This window comes from Urtica dioica, chromosome 7 (assembly GCF_054948205.1).
Source record: "Urtica dioica subsp. dioica isolate 48M chromosome 7, U.dioica_male_clone48M_v1_H2, whole genome shotgun sequence".
In the NCBI taxonomy this organism is placed as follows: domain Eukaryota; kingdom Viridiplantae; phylum Streptophyta; class Magnoliopsida; order Rosales; family Urticaceae; genus Urtica; species Urtica dioica.
In genome coordinates, this window is record NC_142762.1 from 27,515,450 (window position 1) to 27,537,484 (window position 22,035).

The 22,035-nt window shown below is 40.9% G+C and overlaps 1 protein-coding gene across 2 annotated transcripts; it reads left to right on the forward strand.

Annotated features, from left to right (window-relative positions):
• The first annotated feature begins 13,407 nt into the window (after nt 1-13,407).
• On the forward strand, nt 13,408-15,825 carry LOC149390628 (uncharacterized). Of its 2 annotated transcripts, none has more exons than XM_089621050.1 (6): nt 13,408-13,913; nt 14,342-14,432; nt 14,523-14,686; nt 15,075-15,102; nt 15,213-15,321; nt 15,437-15,825. In XM_089621050.1, the coding sequence occupies exons 1-6, from the start codon at nt 13,689-13,691 to the stop codon at nt 15,516-15,518; spliced, it is 699 nt and encodes a 232-aa protein (XP_089477176.1). In that variant the 5' UTR covers nt 13,408-13,688; the 3' UTR covers nt 15,519-15,825. The 2 variants fall into 2 exon arrangements, with proteins under 2 accessions (XP_089477176.1, XP_089477177.1); XM_089621051.1 differs by having other exon boundaries at nt 13,413-13,913; nt 14,526-14,686.
• The last annotated feature ends 6,210 nt before the right edge of the window (nt 15,826-22,035 follow it).

Here is a 22,035-nt window from a genome sequence, read left to right on the forward strand (position 1 = left end):
AATAGAGTAGCGCGGGGCGTACAAGTAATGCGGGATCGCTTAGGCGTTCGGGCCCAGAAACGCAATCGCTTAGTCGTTTGTGACAATAAGCATCATCGCGGATAGAGTAGCGCGGAGCATACAAGCTAATGCGGGATCGCTTAGGCGTTTAGGCCAAGAAGCGTAACCGTTAATCGTTTGTGATAAAAAACATCATCGCGGAATAGAGTAGCGCATGGCATACAAGCTAACTCACGAGATCGCTTCTTTGAAGGGCGTTGAGGTGGTTCCTCAAATCGTCTGTGCGGAATTGTGGTGCTAGTGCGCCCATGGACCGCGGTTCGAACCCAGTTCATTCGTGTCCCTGAGTGGGAGCGAGATGTACGCGACAAGTCGTAGGGCTTTGGGATTCGCGTCGAACATCACACCCATTGGTGTCTTTCCCAGTATCAGGGATGTCGTGATCAAGGCCCCGAGCGTTGGGGTCAGGCGTGTCCTCGCTCTCGTCCGTGCGAGACTGAGTGTGACCACCATCCTCGTTTGCGTGAACGTTCGTGTATTCATCTTCGGAGCCCCCCGAGCGGGAGAAGCTATGAGCTTGCCCTGTCGGGCCGAGGAGTCCCTCGATGGTGGCTCTATCGTTTCCTTATCTTACGAAGTAGTCCGTCTGTCGACGGACATTTTCCTCAAGCTCAACAATGCTTGAGCCTCGTGGATCATGCTTCGGGATTGGATTTTCAATCTCGTTTGGAGGCAATTCCCGGTTCCTCTGTGCCAGTCGACGCAGGTTGTACTGAGCACTTTCAGCGTGAGAGTTTTTCGCCCTTGTCAGATGTGTTGTGGATTTGATAGTTCATGTTTTTTCAAGTCTGAGAAACTTGAATTTTTTAGAAGAAGAAGATAAGGTGATTGGAAAGGATTTCGGGCAATTTAAATCGGGAAGTCCCCTCATTCTCGTGCCAAAATATTGTCGCACAAAAATGAACAATGATTTAAAGCTTCGGGCGGTTTGACCTAAGGTCGGACCAAGTGGCCGCACTCGAATCAAGGATGTGAACTCAAAAGTCTCGAGTTGAGGTTTCTCCGGTCGAAGGTGTTCTCTGAGGAGATAATGGAGTAAATGAGGGGTGTGATTGTGCATCTTGTGAGCTGCCTACGTACCCGCGTTGCGGGATCAAGTACTAACATAGTTCAAAGCGTGTGTATACGCCGTGTGAGGCGCGGAGCCTGGAGTGTGTGCTCGACAGAAGAGACGGAGCGCGGAGAAGTTCTCGGCGACGTCTTGGGACTCTATGGTAGAGTGACCCGAGAGAGACTGTGTTTTTTTCTCTCTTAGGAGACGTAGGAGATTCTCAGTGGAGAATTTTGGACGCAACTTTGTGCGTTAGACGCGTAGGGGATTTTTAGTAGAAAAATCCTGGACGCAGCTTGTGCGTTGGACGCATAGGGATTTTCAGTTGAAAATTCTGGACGCAACTTGTGCGGTTGACGCGTAGGGGATTTTTTTATAGAAGATCCTGGGCACAACTTATGCGTTGGACACGTAGGAGATTTTCAGTGGAAAATCCCGGGCGCAGCTTGTGCGTTGGACGTGTAGGAGATTTTCAGTAGAAAATCCTGGGCGCAGCTTGTGCACTAGAGATGTAGGGGATTTTCTGTGAAAAATCCTGGGCGCAGCTTTGTGCGCTAGATTAAGCGTTTGATCAGAGGAAATTGTGTTCAGAAAGTCTCTAGCAGTGTTGTAGAACTCTGAAAGCGAGTAATTTTGGAGAGGAATGAATGTCTCTCTCCCCCTTACTGAGAATGGGTATTTATAGTGAATGAGGAGGTCTAGGAGGGCCTCTGGATGCAGCTCGGGGAGCGGACCATGGGTTTTGGGCACGCACGCAGTGGGACGCTGCGCGGGCATGGCGTAGCAGGGGCTCTGTGTACCGTACGCACTCTTTTGAGGACGCGCGCTCCTTTTGAGGAGCGTGCCTCCTTCTTTGAGGCGTGTGTGTGGGAGGCTTCTAAGCGTGCGCTCCCCGCGCATGTCGAGCGCGGGGCGCGGGAGTAGGACGCTTGCGCATATGTCGAGCGCGGGGCATGAGAGCAGGGTGCACACGGGAGCAGTGCGGAATTTTTCGTTAGTCACGAGGGATTTAATAATTTCTGAAAACTACCAACAACACCCACTATTATTCTTTATTAAGTACATTAGTAAGCAGACCCAAGCCAGCTATGTTTATCGAATAAAATAAACCCTTTGTATCCCATTACAGAATTCCAAAGAAAAAAAAAAGACAATTAACTACAAACCCTAATCCCAAATCTCATAACTAACATCCACAATCATCTCCGACAAAATTGAGCCGATGATGTAGAAAACCCTCACACCTTACGATTGTAAACAACCCACAACCCAAAAACCCACCTCTCTTCTCCGACGAACACGAGCCGGTGACTCTCCAAAATCGCATGCAATCCATTATTGTTCTCAGACATACACTAAGATTCCAACCACTCTCCGTTGATTTTTTTCGTTATGAAGGATCTAACTGATGCTCGTTCTTGGGGATTTATTTTTGAAGATTTGTTGTTTGGGAATTTATTTTTGAAGAGCTATTGTTTGGGTATTTATTAGTTCATATTAGGGTAACAACTTGAAATAAAATCATTATTTCTCATGTTTGGGTATTTATAGTAAAAATAAGAAGAAGTTTGGGTATAGAAGACTCATGATACAATATCATGTGCTTGATTCGAGTCGATTTAAGAGATTTATCTTTCTCTACTTAGAATTTTCATCGCTAATTTTTTTCTTGAGCTATATAAATTGAAACCGGACCGGACCGATTTAAACGGTTCGGATCAGTTTGGTTTATTTTCTTATTTGGTTTGTTCCGATTCCTTTTTTCAGATAGTTTGATTTAGTCTAGTCCGAATTTTTGATTGGTTTAGGACTTGACCAGACCGTGCAACCTTACAATAAGGGATCAACGATAGTTAGGCTTATATGTAACTTGAAGGATATAACAATAATATACGTCCTTTTTGGAACGAGATGAATCAATAGGATCGATGATTATATAATGATTATATCAATGACACTCTAAATATTGGTAGATATAATTATAATAATATCAAGTTTATCGAGTTTATTCAGGTCCGCATTTTTAGTAAATAAGAATAGAACGAATAAATTCATCTAATTGAGTGAAAAAAATTATCTCTATTCGCATTTAGTTATGGTTATTTATTAGGTCCATAAATCCTGAGCCAAATCTAAGAACATGGACTCGGATAATCCGTAATATCATTTGATTATTTATGATCTCATTTTCATAATTAAATTGCATCACATTTCGGATCCGTGAAAAGAGTTTTGACGAATAAAATATTAAATATTAAGTACTAAAATAATTTCTTAAATTTAAGTAGGATTCAGAGAGTATTTAGATCAATCCACAAGGCCTAGCAGACCTTGAAGTATACGTCCAAGGCTAGGGTCGAGCTTGAAATTATTTTGTTTTATTATATACTTAATTGTAAAGATTTATTAAAATAAAATAAAAGATAATATACAATTTTAATTTTGTAATTAAAATAAGTATAAGATTTAAATCTTAGTAGTTAAGATTAAGTTTCATTCAAATATTATGGGATATAATCAATTATACTTCTATATTATTAGAAGTAACATAATAAATCCTTTGTGACTCTGTTTTATTCTAACCATAAAAATATAATAAAATTAAAATATAATAAGGTGATTAAACAAGTATTTTATTTTTCCTAGATTTTAGGATTGAAAAACTGTAAATATGGCTTTCGCCTATAACGAAGAAACGCCAAACTCATGTGCAACGTTGAAGTTTTTATGTCTCACGGGCTCTCTAAAGATATTTGAACTCCCCATATCCTCAAAATGCGACAAAGTTCTTCGAAGCTCTTTTGAAATTAAGTGAAAATGAGTTGGTCAATACCTTCACGCAAGTTCATTTGGGGAACAACTTGGAAGCCTACGGTTGGTATCAGTAAGAGTAATAGAGCACAATTCGAGTGACATATTTTGAATAATAGCAACGGGGGATTAAATATCCAATTTAAGTCATTTCCTTGGATCCTATTTGACAAATAATTTTTTGCTAAGTAGAAGTAGAATTTGTCTTCCATAGGATGCAAAACCACTGTTTGGACTATCGTTGCTTCATTAGTGATCATTAGATGTGTTGCTTTTTCTTCCCGACACGTTAAATTTAATTTTTGGACGCCTTAGGAGGACAGTGTAAGAGCATTGATCCAACAACCAACAAGTACGTATTTGGATATAGAGAGAGTGGTTTGTTGCCTCATCTCATGGTCCCTTTTGATGGAGGCTCGATTGGCAACGGCACCTTCGCTTAAGGGAAAGGTGGCGCACACAAGTATTTCTTTTAAAGATGGATTCAGAAAGAAAGAAAAGGAAGAGTGTGAATAATGATGTATAAAGAGGAAATACAATAGTTTGAATATATAACTTACAACAAAATAAATAAAAGACTGAAATAATCCTACATAAATATAATAATGAAAAATATACTATGTTAATATCCATCTCTCAAACTCACGATGCTACAACGATAAGCATTGAGAGTTTGTCAAGCTAAGAAGTAAAAGTTCGAAGTAGAGTGAGCCTTCGTGAACAAATGAGCAATCTGAAACGATGATATAACATAGGGCAATGCGATTGTACCAAACTGTAAATGATGGCGAGTGACATGAAAATCAATCTCAATATGCTTGTTTCGCTCATGAAAGACCGAGTTACAAGCAATCTGGATGACACTCTGATTATCACAGTATAATTGTGTAGGATGGCGAAGAGTGACCCATTAAGAAAAACCCATTAAGAATTTTCAAGTAAAATTCCATGAAATGAAATTAATCCTCAAGGCCCAATTACTCTAATCCTGGCCGTGTGGTACATTTCATTTGTCATCATATGACAATGTCAAAAAACTTATTTATTGACATTCATACCATCCCATGTCCAAAAAAACAAAATTACATTTTAGATAGTTTTCGTAAAACTTGTCTAGTTCTTGTTTGACTTAACTTCTAGTTTAACTAATACTACTCGAAATGACTTGTGACAGTGACCTCATGGATCCAAATGAACAAAGCTTGAGCTAACATACTTGGACTCAAAAGTTCACAAACCTTTTTCAAGTTTAGCTTAATGTCAACTGACTTGACTAACAAGTTGACACTGAGAATCTCGGTTCAAATGAATTTATTTTCTACTCAAGAATTCAACTTAATTGTGATGATTGGATCCACTGGATATTATCTATGTTTACCCTTCATGAATATCATCAGCTAGGGCGGCGCAAAGAAATCGTAAAAATCGTAAACCGGACCGGACCGGTGATTTTTAGACCGCCGGTCCGGTTTAAAACGGTTTTTCCCCGGTCCGGTCTACTCACTTCAAACGGTCCGGTTCAGTTTTAAAAAAAAAAAACCGTTAAACCGGACCGGACCGGTTTATTTAAAAAAAATTAAAAAAATTAAAAAATTAAAATCCAATTAGCCAAATTACACATTTGTGCATGTATTTCCCTCACATACATGACTATATGTTTTTGTTTTGGTGGAAAATTAATGGTTTTTTTAATTTTAATTATGTAAAACGGTTCAAAACGGTCCAAACGGTCCAAAACGGTCCGGTCCGGTCTAAACGATTCAAAATGGTCCAAACGGTTCAAAACAGTCTGGTCCGGTCTACACGATTCAAAACGGTCAGGTCCGGTCCGGTTCTTTCAGTTTTTTGGTCCGGTCCGGTCCGATTTTTTGGCCGGTTTTGGACCGGACCGGACCATGCACAGGCCTATCATCAGCTAGATGGATTTACAACATTACCAGTTTACCCTTCTAGCTGTTATTTCCTCAACTCCTTTGTGACTTGTGAATAAGTTAGAAATAATGTATTGACGAGGAGCTAACAAGTCACATTGATTCATCCAAAAGAGTCATGACTCAATTTGGACACTGGCCAGTTCATTTATTCACATTCTAAGGAACAAAGCATGAGATGATATACATTGCATTTCAGCAATCTTGTGCATGAATTCCATAGCTATGAGATCTTCACAAAGTTACTCATGTGATCTTAATAACTTAGTACTTCACCAATCGGTCCTGTTCAGAATCGCATAGTGAGTCCGAACTCTGACTTTCTCAAATGAGAATACGTAAGCTATGAAATGACATGTCTGATTTCAGGATTGAGGTAAGCATGATGCAATTCATACAGAGTGACTTCGAGAAATAAGAGGTTAAATGGTTTATTCTTATTCTATCTCTAGAAGTGCACTGGTTAATTCAGTACCTTCAGAAGATACCTAGAAGAACTATAGAGTCTCAAACTCTCTATGCCCCATAACCAGACATCATAGATTCTCCTAACAATCGTACTGAGATCAATAGTCCTTTGATCCTTAGATTGCTAATATATTGTTTTAAGCAAACCATGAAGAGTTTGTTCATGCAAATCTACATTTGTCTCTTCATATGTTGTTAGGTTTGTTTAAGGACTAAAGACTATAGATTATCATAAAGCTTCAAACAGACAAGGAAGAATGAATGAACGTTTCAACTTTTATTAATGATTCAGCAGTTACAAGCAAGAGTCTTCGTGAGACTTTATTACATCAAATATACATAAATAAAGACTACTACTCTTCTTGTGGGCACCATTGACAACCAGAATCCAGTGTGGACTTGCGATCCGCAGGATTACCAGCCTAATTGGAATAAGAGTAGGCTCGTAACTCTAACAAAGACAAGGAAGGAAAAAGTAGACTCTAAAACTGAGTACCATGAAGATACCTAAGAATACGAAGAACGTCATCCCAATGAACTGTGGTAGGAGCAGTGACAAACTAACTGACAAGATAAACATCATGCCTAATGTCAGGACGGTTAACCGTGAGATAAAACAAGCTCCCTACTATTGTGCAATATAGACTAGGATCAGGCAGAGGCAACCCGTCGGATGGAGAGTAACGAGCATTGGTTTCAAGTGAAGTGTCAACAGTCATGCTGTCAGTGAGATGAACGCGCTAAAAAGGATCTGATATATACTTTAATCAAGATAGAAGTTAGCCCATCGGGGAGAAGGCCACCTCGATATCCAGAAAGTAATGCAACGAACTCATATCATTCATAGCAAAGCACCGAGCCAAGTCAGACTTCAATCATAATCATCGCCGGTAATAATCATATCATCAACATACAAAGACTGAAGGATACGACATGTACTTACACGCTTGACAAACAACGCGGTGTCATGCCGACTAGGGAGAAATCCAAGAGAGGTAATCACGATGGAGATCTTCTCAAATCAAGCTCGAGGAGCTTGTTTAAGACCATAAAGAGCTTTGCATAGCTTGCACACATGACCGGACTGGAGCGCAACACTCGGATGGGTGTCTTGTAGACCTCCTCGTGAAGATCGCCATAAAAAAAGAATTCTCCACATCTATCTGAGATATCTTCCACCAATGAACAGAAGCCATAACGATCAGATTGCGGATTTTCATCATCTTTGCAATTGGCGCAAAAGTATGTTCATAATCCAAGCCATACTCATGTGAATAGCCTTTTGCAACAAGGCTGGTCTTGTACCGCTCCACAGACCTATCAGATTTGGTCTTGATCTTATAGGTGCAATGCGAGCCAACAGCTCGCATCCTCGACGGTAACGGTACGAAGTCTCAAGTAGGAGTCTGATGTAGAGCAGTAAGTTCCTCAGCCATAGCAGTCTGCCAAAAGGGGTCAACAACAACTTCTCTATAGGACAAAGGCTTAGACATAGAGTGAAGAGACATGAGAAAAGAAACAATAGAGGTAGAGTATAAAGAGTAGGGAAAGTAAAAAGTTTAGTGGACTTACAAGCACGAGTGTACTGACGCAGAGGAGGATGATCCGCAATCTCGAGTAATGGCTGAGCAGTCGTAGTAGGGGAGGTCGGAGGCGCGTGTGTCTCGAGAACCAAAGTATAAGTGTATAGCCTCATCAGTATCAATATTAAAATGATCAATATGAATAAGGTCCTCCTAAGTCAAGTGATGAGAACTGGCAGGAACATAGAAGAAATGAATATGCTCTAAAAACACGACATGACGAGACACATACAATTTCTAACTAACCGGATCAAAACAATGATATTCCTTTTGACCAATATCATATCCCAAAAAGACACACAAAACCGACTTAGGGGACAACTTATTTTTGGCATTGGTGCCCACAAGAAGAGTAGTAGTCATAGCTTATATACATTTTATGTAATCAAGTCTTATGAAGACTCCCTTGTAACTGCTGAATAATTAATAAAGAGTTGAAACTTTCATTCATTCTTCCTTGTCTGTTTGAAGCTTTATGGTAAACTATAGTCTTTAGTTCTTAAACAAACCTAACAATAAATGAAGAGTCAAATATAGATTTGCATGAACAAACTCTTCACGGTTTGCTTAAAACAACATATTCACAATCTAAGGATCAAAGAGCTATTGATCTCAGTATGATTGTTAGGAGAATCTATGATGTCTGGTTATGAGGCATAGAGAATTAGAGACTCTATAGTTCATCCTAGGTATCTTCTGAAGGTACTGAATTGACCAGTGCACTTCTAGAGACATTGTAAGAACAAACCATTTAACCTCTTATGTCTCAGAGTCACTATGTATGAATTGCATCATGCTTACCTCAATCCTGAAATGAGACATGTCATTTCATGGCTTACGTATTCTCATTTGAGAAAATCAGAGTTCTAGATACACTATGTGATATAGACAAGACCTATTGGTGAAATACTAAGTTATGAAGATGTCATGAACAACTTTGTGAAGATCTCATAAATATGAAATTCATGTACAAGATTGCTGAAATGCAATGTATATCATCTCATGCTTTGTTCCTTGGAATGTGAATAAATGAACTGGCCAGTGTCCAAATTGAGTCGTGACTTTTTTGGATGAATCAATGTGACTTGTTAAATCCTCATCAATACATTGTTTCTAACTTATTCACAAGCGACAAAGGAGTTGAGGAAATAACAACTAGAATGGTAAAATGGTAATTTTGTAAATCCCATCTAGTTGATGATATTCATGAAGGGTAAACATAGATAATATTCAATGGATCCACTCATCACAATTAAGTAGAATTTTTTAGTAGAAAATATATTCATTTGAACCGAGAGATTTTCAGTGTCAACTATTTAGTTGACTCAGTTGACATTAAGCTAGAACTTGGAAAAGGTTTGTGAACTTTTTTTTCCAAGCATGCTAGCTCAAGTTTTGTTCATTTGGATCCATGAGGCAATTACCACAAGTCATTATAGTAGGATTAGTTAAACTAGAAGCTAAGTCAAAACAAGTTCAAATGTTGAACTAGACAAGTTTTACGAAAATTGTCTAAAGGGTAATTTTGTCCACGAGGACATAAGATGGTAGGAATGTCAATAAATAAGTTTTTTTTTTACATTGTCATATGATGACAATGAAATAGTCCACACGGCCACAATGAAGGTACTTGGGCCTTGAGGATTGAATTTCATTTCATGGAATTTTATGTGAAAATTCTACATGGGCTTTTCTTATATTGTCATGAACAAATAAAGAAACATCTAGAAGCATGTTATAGAAGCTAAATTTCGTGCATATCATAGAGAGAAAGAGGAAATTATTTTGTGCATTGATGTATGAAGATACTTGCCAAAAGAAAAAAGAGGAAACAAATTTGCTCCATGAAGCAATAGACTTGGGCGCCAACTAGGAGAAAAGAGGAAGCTTCTTCCAATCTTGGTCTTTTGATAGGAATGAGAAATAAAGATTATGCTCATGAATATTTGATATTCAATAGAAAAGAGAAAACTACATCTTCAAGGCAATCCCTCCTCCTATAAATACCCCATCTCATTCACAATGTTGAACACACAAGTTTTAGAGATTGAGAGCTTATCTCTCTCTCTCTCTCTCTCTCTCTCTCTCTCTCTCTCTCTCTCTCTCTCTCTTCTTGTTCTTTTGTTTTGGCACCTAGGTCCTCATTAGACCTAGTGTTTTGTTTTAGCTCTTTGACTCAAAGACAAGTTCTTGAGTCTTAGTGTTTAAAAGTGACCACACACTAAATCACAACCATACTCGAAAGACTCTAGTGGTAGAAACGTTCATGGTTACTCACATGTTCAAGAAGACTCGAGGGAGGCAAGCTTAGTGGGGAGACGAACGGTTCAACCTTTGTAAAGGCTTCTCAACGCTCAAGCTTCTAACGAGGTTGGTACTGAGTGAAAACTCAAAATAGTTTTTAAATTTAAAATTATACGCTCATGCACTTTGTCTAGCTAGTAAAATCGTTTTACGAGTTTTTAATGAAATTTTTATGTTCCACCGCTTGCTAGAAGGATAATCTTTTCTTGAATCCTAGATCTATTCCAACACTTATCGCGCTCGACGTGAGGTCGAAGCATGAAACAAGTGGAACCAAACAATGCAAAAAGGCATAATCAGGGACATTGCCAAACAATTTTTCAAAGGGGGACAAACCTGAATTTTGAGAGGTGGTAATTCAGTTTATGACATAGGAAGCGGTAGGATAGCATTCCCCCAAAAAATATCGGGAACCTCGGCGGACAATAGGAATGAACGAGCGGTCTCAACAAGATGACGGTGTTTCTGGTCGGCAACACCGTTTTGTTGAAGTGTGTCGGTGCATAAGGTTTGGCAAATGGTCACATCAGAAGCAAGTAACTGGAAAAAATCGTTAGAAGTATATTCACCTCCTAAATCACAACAAAATTATTTAATGATAGAAGAGTGTTGTGTTTTAATGAGAGCTCTAAAATCACGATGGATAAAAAAAATCAGATCTACGCTTCATAAGATAAACCCAAGTGTAACGAGTGAAATCATCAATAAAAGAAACGTAATATCTAGATACACCCTAAGTAGACACAGAGGCACGTTCCCACACATCAGAATGCACAATATCAAAGGGAGCAAGAGATGACGAAACACTGTTTTGAAGTGATAAGGCTGAGAATTTCGCAAGTTTACAACAACTATAATCAACAATATCATGAGAGTTCAAAAAATCTAAAACTCCCGTAGAAACCAAAAAATGCAAACGAGACGCCAAAACATGACCCAAACCAAAATACCACAAATAAAAGTCAGACGACAAACGACTTAAACGAAAAGGATAAATCCACACTAGAGGCAGCCACATCTAATACTTTGAGTTCATCCAAGACATAGAGTCCCCCAAGCTTACGGCATGTCCCACTCACCGTCTGAGATCGTGAATCCTGAACACAACAAGTGGAAGAAGAAAATGTGACTAATAAACCAGAATCACGTAGTTGATTAACAGACACAAGATTCATAGCAAGACTAGAGATATAGTAGACATCAGTAAGAAAAATATGGTATGTGACAACAGAATCAACACCCTTTGATGGCATAGACGTGTCATCGACGATCATAATGGGAAGAGATGAATGACGAGACAATGCCACAAAAGATGGAAAGTGAGGAGACATATGGTTGGAGGCACTTGAATCAAGTATCCACAAGGAGAATGGTATATCTGGCACTGACGATGAGGACAAACCTTTAGAGGAAGAGGTGGACATGGTATGAGGCTGCGAGGCAAGGAACTGTTGGAACTGCTCAAATATATACGGATCCACAGATATGTCAGCAACATCGTTGGTGAACTGAGGTGCCCACTAAGGCCATCGGACGGGATGTCCACGGAGCCGTCAGAAGAGATGCGCAGACTGGGGTGGACGATGTTGCTGAGGCTGGGGTGGACGTTGTTGTTGAGGCCGGGGTGGATGTTGTTGCTGCTGCGCCTTGCCTCTGCTCAACAAGACTGGACATTGAGCCTTCTAATGCCTATTCTCCTAAAAAAATGCACACTTATGCAGATGGATTGGCATCGATGGCTTGAGCGCACTACCACCGGACGACCGATATGGGGCAGCAATGGCAGCAGGTGGCTCGGGTTGTGGAGTCTCCTTCTTAATCTTAGACTTGAGACGAACCTCTTCGACCAGCAAGTCGTTGACCACAGAATCAACCGAAGGAAAAGGACTGCGGTGAAGAATTGTACTACGCAATCCATCAAAGTCATCGTGAAGTGCCATAAAAACTGAACTAATCGATGTTCTTCACGTCAAGAGATGTAAGCCGCCACTACCATCAACTCAGCTGACTCAGTCAATGCTAACTGATCCCACAATGAGGACTTGGCATAATAGAACTCCTGAATAGTCATACCATTCTGCCGAAGCGCACGAATGTCCATCTCTGCTTAGTAAAATTAGACTTGAGTACATAGTCTCTCCATATGTTCACAGACCTCCTTTGCTGTCTCATACTTCGCAAACTGAGCACCGATCGAGTGAGTTACATAATTATTAATCCACATGATAATCTTTGCATTATCAACATCCCAAACATCCACTGATGTCGCATAATCAGCGGCCTTCTCATCAGAGGGCTTAGACCGCACACTGGTTACGTAACTCCACATAGACTTTTCACACAAAATATTTCTCATAACATAACTCTAATATGAGTAATTTTTTCCATCCAATTGAACACCAATCGCCTGAAGGGAATCATCTCTATGACCTGCCATATCGAAAACACCAATTCAAATGCTCCAAAATAAAATTCAAACAAATAGAGAGAAACCCCCATATCGAAATCATCTCTAGTGCTCATGCCCCTAGTTTTTGGATCCTGCCATATCGTGCTTCATGGAAGTTGAACGTTGATGCAGTTTTCCCAGTGAATGGGAAGATGGATGTTGGAGGCTGTCTGCAGGACAAGAACATGAGCTTCATGGCGGGCTTCCACATGACCAGACCGAAGCTGGCAACGGTCCTTGGTTTAGAACTTATGGCTATTCGAGATGGTCTACTCTTTGCGAGAAGAAGGAACCTCTTCCCTTGCGAGATCGAGTCGGACTCGATGACGACGATCTCTATTCTCCGGAAGCGGGAATATGGCAAATGAGAATGGCTTCATCATCGACGACATCACCTCTGTCCTTGGATCGATGGTTTCTTTGCTCAAATTTGTCAAGCGAGAGGGCAACCGTGTGGCTTACCACCTAGCTCAGTACAATTTAAGTTCTTGTTTCTCTGCAACTTGGGTTGATGTACTTCCACATTGTATCTCTGATTTCCTCAAGACTGATTTATGTTCTGGTGAAGTAATAAAATCCTATTTTCCCTTTCCCTAAAAAAAAAAGGAATAAAAATTGGTATGGGAAATCAATGGATGACGTTCTCTAAAGAAAAGTAAAAGTATATTCTTTGTATTTATCAAAATATTAAACCTCCTCTATGAAGATAAAAATTAATAAAACTTGTATTGAACTTGTCATTCGGCCCGTACCAAATATTATTAATAATAATAGAAAAAAGACACATGGTACACGATGGAGCAGGAGATACAGAATACAGAACCAACAAAAATTCTGTTTCTCATCGAATCAATCTCCAAATCCCACACACCATTCTTTGAAGACCAAAACTTCCGACGCGATCTCTCCTTCTCTACGACTCACTTCAGAGAAACGATGACTTTCGGACTCCAGTTCTAGGGTTTGTCGATCGATCTGTAGCCAGCAGTCTTTATCGGTGAAATTCAACAGATAGTCGCTCAGGTTTGGCTATGGAGGCCGAGGTCTCGGAGCCGAAACCCTCGGCGGCCATGGCGGTGAACGATCGCGTCCTCGTGAAGAGAAAGACGTTGCAGGCCGTGCTTCTGCAGTGCCAGAGAGCCCTGGAGTTGCTCGAGTCCAACGGCGGCGTCGCACTCGATGACGACGAAGAGGGCGGCGACGACGCCGGCTCTGGATCCCCCGGAGAGGATCGGCGCTGCGGAGAGGAGGAAGAGGTATATTTTCTGCTCCCGATTGTTTCTTTGTTGTTGATTTTTTCGAAAGCGAATTTTGTGAAGTAGATGAAATTGGAGGTTTTTGGGTGGTTATACAGTTGATTCAGCCTATCAATCAACGAACGTGTATTATGACTCATAAGTTTGATTTATTATGCAATTTAGTAGACTATGTTCAGAGACAAAAATCTTTTCGGCATCACATGGTGTCTTTAATTCCTCTATACCGATTCAGCTTCATTCCAAAGAGACCTAAACCTCATTCTTTGAATGCGTTGATAGCTCCGCTTCCAAACTATTTTTACTTTGTGAGAGTTTAATGGATATCTCGAAACCCTTGGAAAGAATGAATTGTTGTAATTATTATGATATTTAAAACACTAATTATGGTCAATCTCTTACTCTGATACCGTTTCAACCTTCTCTAGCTATGCGAGCTCCTAAAATCCAGAGTTGAGTGCCCCGAATTTCTCGAAAAGTTGGCTTCTGCACAAGCATCGCTTACACAGGTTTCGGCTGGTATGAACTGATTTGGTCGTCAGTGTGTCCTTTTGGGGGATTTCGTAATGCACTTTGGTTTATTTGAATATCTTTTGTTTGGACATCTAGCAGAGGAAGGCAACTCTTGGGATGTAGTCAGCGAGAATGATTTATGGGACGGTGAGAATACTGAGCTGAACGAAGATGAGTATGTTCTGGTCAGGCAAGAGGATATATTAGAGGGTATTGCGTGCTTCATGACCGCCTACTTGGAGAGCATCAAACAGACTAAGGTATTCTGTCTCCGTGTTTCTTTTTTTGTTGCTGCTTTTTTTTTCGATATGGCTTGATGTGCAAAATAATTGTTTTATATATAAAAGGCACGTTTAGGCCCCAATATTATTGGAAAGCTGTACTACAGTTTCAATTTAACCTTAATCATTGTCTTTGCAAGCGCGATGTTAGGCTTTATAAGTTCAGCCGTGGCATTTCATTGATATTAAAATTTTGTTTGTTTTTTAAAGTGCCTCAATTCGCTTTAGGTTTTTCTCTGTGACCCAAAAATCTCAGCGCATAAAAGAAGAAGCCTTTGCTCTGAAACTGTGATAAAATTATCTCTCAAGCCCCTATTAGAACTTTTATATATTCTAATGTTTTTATAATTTTTTATATGCTTTGCAGGATTTGCCTCCTAATAAACTCCAGGAAGGTGAGCGTAACATCTTTAGAACGAAAATTTAGCCCTTAGTTTTCTTTTAATGTTTTAATGGCTCAGTGCGTGCTCTAGAATGAGTTCTAATGCATTGAATCCCCATTTAGCCCTCCGAAAAACTTTCTCGGTGAAAAAGAACAAGGGAAAGCTTCGAAAGGCCTGGGACGGAAGCAAAGTCATTTACAATGTAGCATCCTGGGGAGCAACAGCCATCGGGTAACTCAAATCTACAGCCTGTATTATCTTTCTCCCCTTAAACCATGGTTCATATTAATCGATCTCATTCTCATTTTTATTAATCCTTGTTTCGACTATTCATTTCTTCTTACAGGATATACCAAAACCCTGTAATAATACGGGCTGCTTCGCAGGTCTTCTGGACGTCATGCCATGTTATATCAAAGCTTATATAAGATGGTTTCAAAGTAGGTAATTCACTGATACATGTGTTTTCTTAATTGTGCTTGTCAATGCAGGGCATTCCTTGTGTAAAATTAATGGCGTTCTTTTCTTACTACAGATTTGATTGGTTAATTATGCTGTAAATATGTCTGTCCACTTCATGCACTCCATTTTATTTTATTTAAATGAAATTTGCCGATGCATACATGTCTTTATTTCACCTTGTCATGTACGAAGTGAATCACATTATTGACATTCTAACCGTCAATTTGGTTACCATGGTATTTCTGGTATATCATATGCCTTTTTGACTTTTAACTCTATTGCAGACGTTAAGCACGCCAACTTGAATGTAAGTTTGGTGTAACGTGTTTATGAATAGGCAGACTCTTTTAAGTTTGAGATCTCACTAATGTGATGATTTCTTAATATGATGATTTCTTTTCTTTCTTTTTTTTTTTTTTTATAAAAAAAATTTGCCATATTCTTGGTGCAAAGCTATGACGTAGCTGTAAATTCAGGTTTGTTTTCAATACTATCATGAAAGCGGACCAAGGGCTTGTATAGAAAATGCGAATTACTAAGACCAAAAGTGTGCCGCGACTGAAAAGGTTTCTTTGGCGTATATATTGTGATTAAGATCGAGTTATTTATAGATTTATTCCAACTTGTAAATGAGCGCGTGTACTTACGTTATGATAATAAGCTTGAGATATTAGATTTGGTTATATGTCTAGTTCTGGACGGCACGTAATAGATTGCCCTCACGCTGTCGGTGATTCTTCGGTTAATGGTTAATTGCGAACAGGTCAATTGAACTGAATTCCGTGTCACGCATATTGATACGTGGAAGTGTATTCTGGTGCCAAAAAAAAAAAGTCAAAAGGTTTGGTTAATTAAGTTAATTTGACGGAAATTTTTTGGGTAAGGATTCATCACAGATTTTACTAGCATACCGTGGTAAGCCAGTGGTACATCGTGGTGTACAGAAAAAAAAAATGATAAACTATACTGTTGAAGTTACCATTATTGTTGAAAAATATTGTCAAATATCATATTTATCGAGAGAAATCTAATGAACGAATATTTATAAATAAAATATTATACAATATCTTCATTACATTATAAGTTATTATTCAAATAGTTCAACATAAACCATTCAAAATAGTTAGAGACAAATCCAACACAAAAAAATAGTTCAAACTCAATTTTCAGATCTAACAAAAAAATTGAAATCATTTGGATACCAACTCACATTAATACCAATAATCAAGTTAGAAACTAAGAAATCGAACTTAATCATAAAAAACTCACAAGAAATTTCATAAAAAAAATTATTTTTAATCAAGGTTTGATGTTCGTTGGGATTTGAACACTTATCAATCTCCAGCTTGCTTTCCGTCGGGACGCAGGGAAGATACGCTTTCAAAATGCCAAAAAACGGAAAAAATCCTTGGAATTTGACGGAAAACAGTGACAAATTGTCTTCAGCCGAGCGAAAAAAATTCTAAAATTTTTCGAAACTTTTCTGATTTTTTTTCCAATTTCCGTCTTTTATACCATGATTTTTTTTGTAAAAAACCAACTGAACCCAAACAGTTTTAACCAACCGGGAACCGGACCGGTTTCCGTCTGGGTTCCCTTGGAATTCAAGGAAAACTCCGGTTTTATGAGTTCCGGTGCCAGGACTCTAAAAAGAATGGGTTCCAGTCCGATTTCCGTCCGATTTTTGCGGAATTTCAATCCTTGTTTTTAACTACATGTTAATAGAGTACACAACTCAATACGTGCTGAGCAAGCTTTAGCCACCTCAGAGATACCAAACGATGAGCTGGATGCCACGTAGCCTAGTCTGTTAGGTCGTTAGGCAAAGCAGTTAGGCTGGTGATTGGCAGTTACAATCTCAACAGTGTATTTATACTCTGATGTACATTCGTTCACAATCAATGAGAATCTCCATAGAGAAGATGCATCTCTCTCTCTAAACAAACTTATCTCTCATTCCTAATTCTCAACTTGGTATCAGAGCCATTCGACAATGGCGTCAGAAGGTATTTCTTCTCCGTCATCATCTCAGATCAACGATCCTCGACCATCGGCGATGTCGCAGTTCGCTTCGACTCTCAACACCGTGGTTTTGGTCAAGCTGGATCGAGAAAATTACTCCGTCTGGCGGTCTCAGGTTCTACTGGCGATCATTGGTTACAATCTTCAAGGATTCATCTACGGCACGAAGATCCGACCACCGGAGTTCATCGAGTCAGTCAATGAAGCAAGAGTCACATTGCAAGTTCCAAATTCGAAATTTGATGTCTGGATCCGTGAAGACCAGCTTCTTCTCAGCTGGCTTCTCTCGTCGCTTAGTACGACAATCCTGAGATCTGTAACACGGATTCGTACGTCTCAAGCTCTGTGGATCGCTCTGGAATCTCTGTTTGCAGTTAGGTCACGAGCCAGGATTATGCCTCTCAGGATGCAACTCCAGACCACAAAGAAAAACGGATCCACGATCTCTGACTACTTCGCCAAAATGGAGTCAATCGCTGATTCCTTATTTCTCGCTGGATGTGAAATCACAGACTCAGAGTTGATCACGAATATTCTGATGGGATTACCTTCAGAGTATGACATCCTAGTGGCGATGGTGAACAACAAACTACAGAATCAAGAGATCCAAGGACCAGAGATCTCGATTCAGGAAGTCTTGGCAATGGCGCTCTCTCAGGAGACACGCATCGAACAGTTGGCGAGCAACGTCAACAACGAAGTTCATGGAGCCATGGTGAACCATGTCGAGACGCGTAGACGTGGAAGATCGCGTGGAAGAAGCAACATAGGAAGATCCCATGGCGGACGAGGATCCACCAGCTCGAACTCGCGTCCGATATGCCAGATCTGCAACAAACCAGGACATATCGCTTCGGCGTGTTGGCACAGGCTCGATGAGACGTATCAGCCAACGTCACAGCAACAAATCTCTCCGATCGCTCATGCTAGCAACAACAGTCACAGCAACAACACCAGCAACACCAATTCATCGCCACATTCAGCGTTCTTTGCTGGACCAGAGACCTTGTATGACCCGTCGTGGTATGCAGATTCTGGAGCGACGAACCACGTCACCTCTGAGATGGAGAACTTGCAGATCAGCTCAAGAAAGGAGAAGTTGATGGTCGGAAATGGTAACGTTCTAAACATTACTCATACTGGCCATACTGTTCTCAAAAGGAAAATAGGAAGGAATAACAAATCAAATGAGATTAGACTAAAAAATATCTTGAGAGTACCTGAAATCAAGAAAAATCTTGTTAGTATCTCAAAATTAACAACTGATAATGAAGTTTTTGTGGAGTTTCACGCCGATTGTTGTGTTGTTAAGGACAAGAAATCAGGGAGTGTTCTACTTCGAGGAACAATTGATAATGGTCTCTACTTGTTCAACACATCGGAGTCGAAGGACAGTGTGAAGTCAAGCCCCTACGCCAGCCTCTCAGTCTCAAAAGACGAAGAGTATCCAGTCACTCGGTCGAACTATGTCAACAACAACATTAACTCTGAAAAGTCATGCTTTGTTTCTACTACATCTGAACAATGGAATATTTGGCATAGAAGGCTTTGTCATGCCTCTGATAAAACATTACAATCTGTATTGAATAATTGTAATATTTCTTGTTCAAAGAAAGATGTATCTGATTTTTGTTCAGCCTGTCAATATCGCAAGAACCACACGTTACCTTTTTCAGCAGCACAAAGTCAAAGTTCTAGAGTTTTGCAGCTGATTCACACGGACCTATGGGGCCCAGCACAAGTTGTTTCAACCTTGGGATACAGGTATTACATCCACTTCATAGATGACTTTACTAGGTTCACTTGGATTTATCCTTTGAAAGCCAAATCAGATGCTTTAGGAGTCTTCAAAAGCTTTAAAAAATTCATAGAAAAGTCTCTAAGGTCTGATATATGTGATGTCCAGTGTGATTATGGTGGTGAATATAGGCCGTTTATTCCTTTTCTTAGTGAGCATGGTGTAGCCATTCGTCATCCTTGTCCTCACGTTCACGCACAAAATGGCCGGGCTGAACGTAAACATCGTCACATAGTTGAACTAGGACTATCCATGTTAGCTCAATCTCGGTTGCCTCTGTCCTTCTGGTGGGATTCCTTTGCTACAGCAGCTTTTGTCATAAACACTCTCCCAACCCCTGCTCTTAATGGTTCAATAGACCACCAGATTATAAGTTTCTTCGTGTGTTCGATTGTAGTGTGTATCCCCATCTTAGACCGTATAACAAACACAAAACTGACTTTAGGTCCTCTAAATGTCTTTTCTTAGGCTATAGCCCTGTACACAAGGGATATAGGTGTTTGCACCCCTCAGGAATAACATATATCACACGCAATGCCATATTCGATGAACATGAATTTCCCTTTCATATCTTATTCCCCACAGAATCAGCCAATAGTGATATGATGTCTCAACACAGTTTTCGCCAACGGTACAGTTTAACCCCACCTCGACCCCACCCACACCTGTCCTTAGTGATCCTCAAGTTGAACACAACCTGGAACCCGATCAAGGAACAACTGGTACTGCGTCCTCAACACTAGCTATGGTCCCGGAGCAAGACTGTGTGGTCCCAATCACGCTGCAAGAGACGTAAGAACGCTCGTCTCCAGCTGCAGCGACCGTGGCGTCTCCACAAGGGCTTGCTATGCCTAAGCAAGCTACTTCCTCGTCCCCACCAGTCCTCCAGGTTGTTCCCCGTTATCAAATGCGCTCAACATCCGGAATCTTCAAACCAAAGTTGTTCAATGCCACACGCCATCCATTAACCATTGTACCTGGTCCACAGGAGCCAAGCTCGGTCAAACAGGCCATGGCTGAGCCAGAATGGAAAAGTGATATGCAATCTGAGCTTGATGCGTTGAATCTGAACCAGACGTGGTCCTTAGTTCCCCGTCCACGTGACCACAATGTCATAGGGAATAAATGGGTGTTCAAAGTCAAGTACCTGCCCACCGGTGTTGTCCAACGGTTCAAAGCTCGTCTAGTCGCGAAGGGTTTTGCGCAAACTCCTGGCGTTGATTTCTCCGAGACCTACAGCCCGGTAATCAAACCTTGCACAGTACGACTTGTACTCACTCTAGCAGTCTTTAAAGGCTGGGACGTGAAACAACTCGACGTGAACAACGCATTTCTCAACGGAGTTCTGACCGATGAAGTTTACATGGCACAACCGGATAGCTTCCTCGATCGGTCAAAACCTGATCACGTATTTCGTCTTCACAAGACGTTGTATGGGCTTCGTCAAGCGCCAAGGGCTTGGTTCGATCGTCTCAGAAGTGCTTTGTTGCAGTGGGGGTTCGTCAATTCTCGAGCTGACACGTCGCTGTTCATCTACGACAAACAAGGCCTCTACATACTGCTGCTAGTCTATGTTGACGATATACTGCTGACGGGCAACAACGATCAGGCCATTGCAAAGCTAACTGGAGATCTTCATCGACAGTTTGCGCTGAAACAGCTAGGCTCGCTGCACTTCTTCCTTGGCATAGAGGCGCATCGTGATGCAACTGGTCTCTACTTGACTCAGTCAAAGTATGTAGCCGATCTCATTCAGTGCCTAAACATGACAGGCGTGAAACCGTGTTCCTCTCCTGCTGCACCGAGCCAAACCTTGTCAAAGTTTGATGGCGTCGAAATGGAAGAACCAACACTGTATCGCAACGCCATTAGTGCTCTACAGTATCTCACGCTTACTCGGCCGGACATCTCTCAGGTGGTTAACAAGTTAAGCCAATTTCTCTAGGCCCCGACCACTGTGCATTGGCTCGCGTGTAAGCGAGTATTACGCTACCTCAAAGGTACGATCACACATGGCCTTGTCTTTCGCCCCACAAAGAATCTCCGCGTTACGAGTTTCGCCGATGCGGACTGGGCAAGCAATCCCGATGATCGACGCTCTACTAGTGCCTACTGTGTGTTTGTTGCTGGGTGTCTCGTGTCGTGGAGTTCACGCAAGCAAGGAGTTGTTGCACGGTCGAGCATAGAGGCAGAGTACCGTGCATTGGCCCACGTTGCAGCCGAAATAGCCTAGCTTAGGTCGCTTTTTGGTGAGCTGCAGATTCCTCTTTCCCACGCACCTGTTGTCTGGTGTGACAATCTTGGCGCTGCTGCGATGGCTGCTAATCCGGTGTTCCATGCGCGCACAAAACATGTGGAAATCGATCTCCACTTTGTTCGCGATATGGTTCTCCGGCGTGATCTCGAAATTCGCTACGTCCCTACTGCTGCTCAAACTGCAGATCTTTTGACAAAGAATCTCTCCATGACGCGCTTCCTCAAACTCAAGCACAACCTCAACGTCGGCGAGTCTCCGTTCAGGTTGGGGGGGGGGGTAATAGAGTACACAACTCAATACGTGCTGAGCAAGCTTCAGCCACCTCAGAGATACCAAACGATGAGCTAGATGCCACGTAGTCTAGTTTGTTAGGTCGTTAGGCAAAGTAGTTAGGCTGGTGATTGGC

Excerpts from the sequence above, each read along its gene's own strand:
- LOC149390628 (XM_089621050.1), top strand. The coding sequence starts at position 13,689 with ATGGAGGCCGAGGTCTCGGAGCCGAAACCCTCGGCGGCCATGGCGGTG. Across the intron at positions 14,433-14,522 it reads GCTTACACAGGTTTCGGCTG|CAGAGGAAGGCAACTCTTGG; the intron begins GTATGAACTGAT and ends TTGGACATCTAG. Across the intron at positions 15,322-15,436 it reads TGGGGAGCAACAGCCATCGG|GATATACCAAAACCCTGTAA; the intron begins GTAACTCAAATC and ends TTCTTCTTACAG.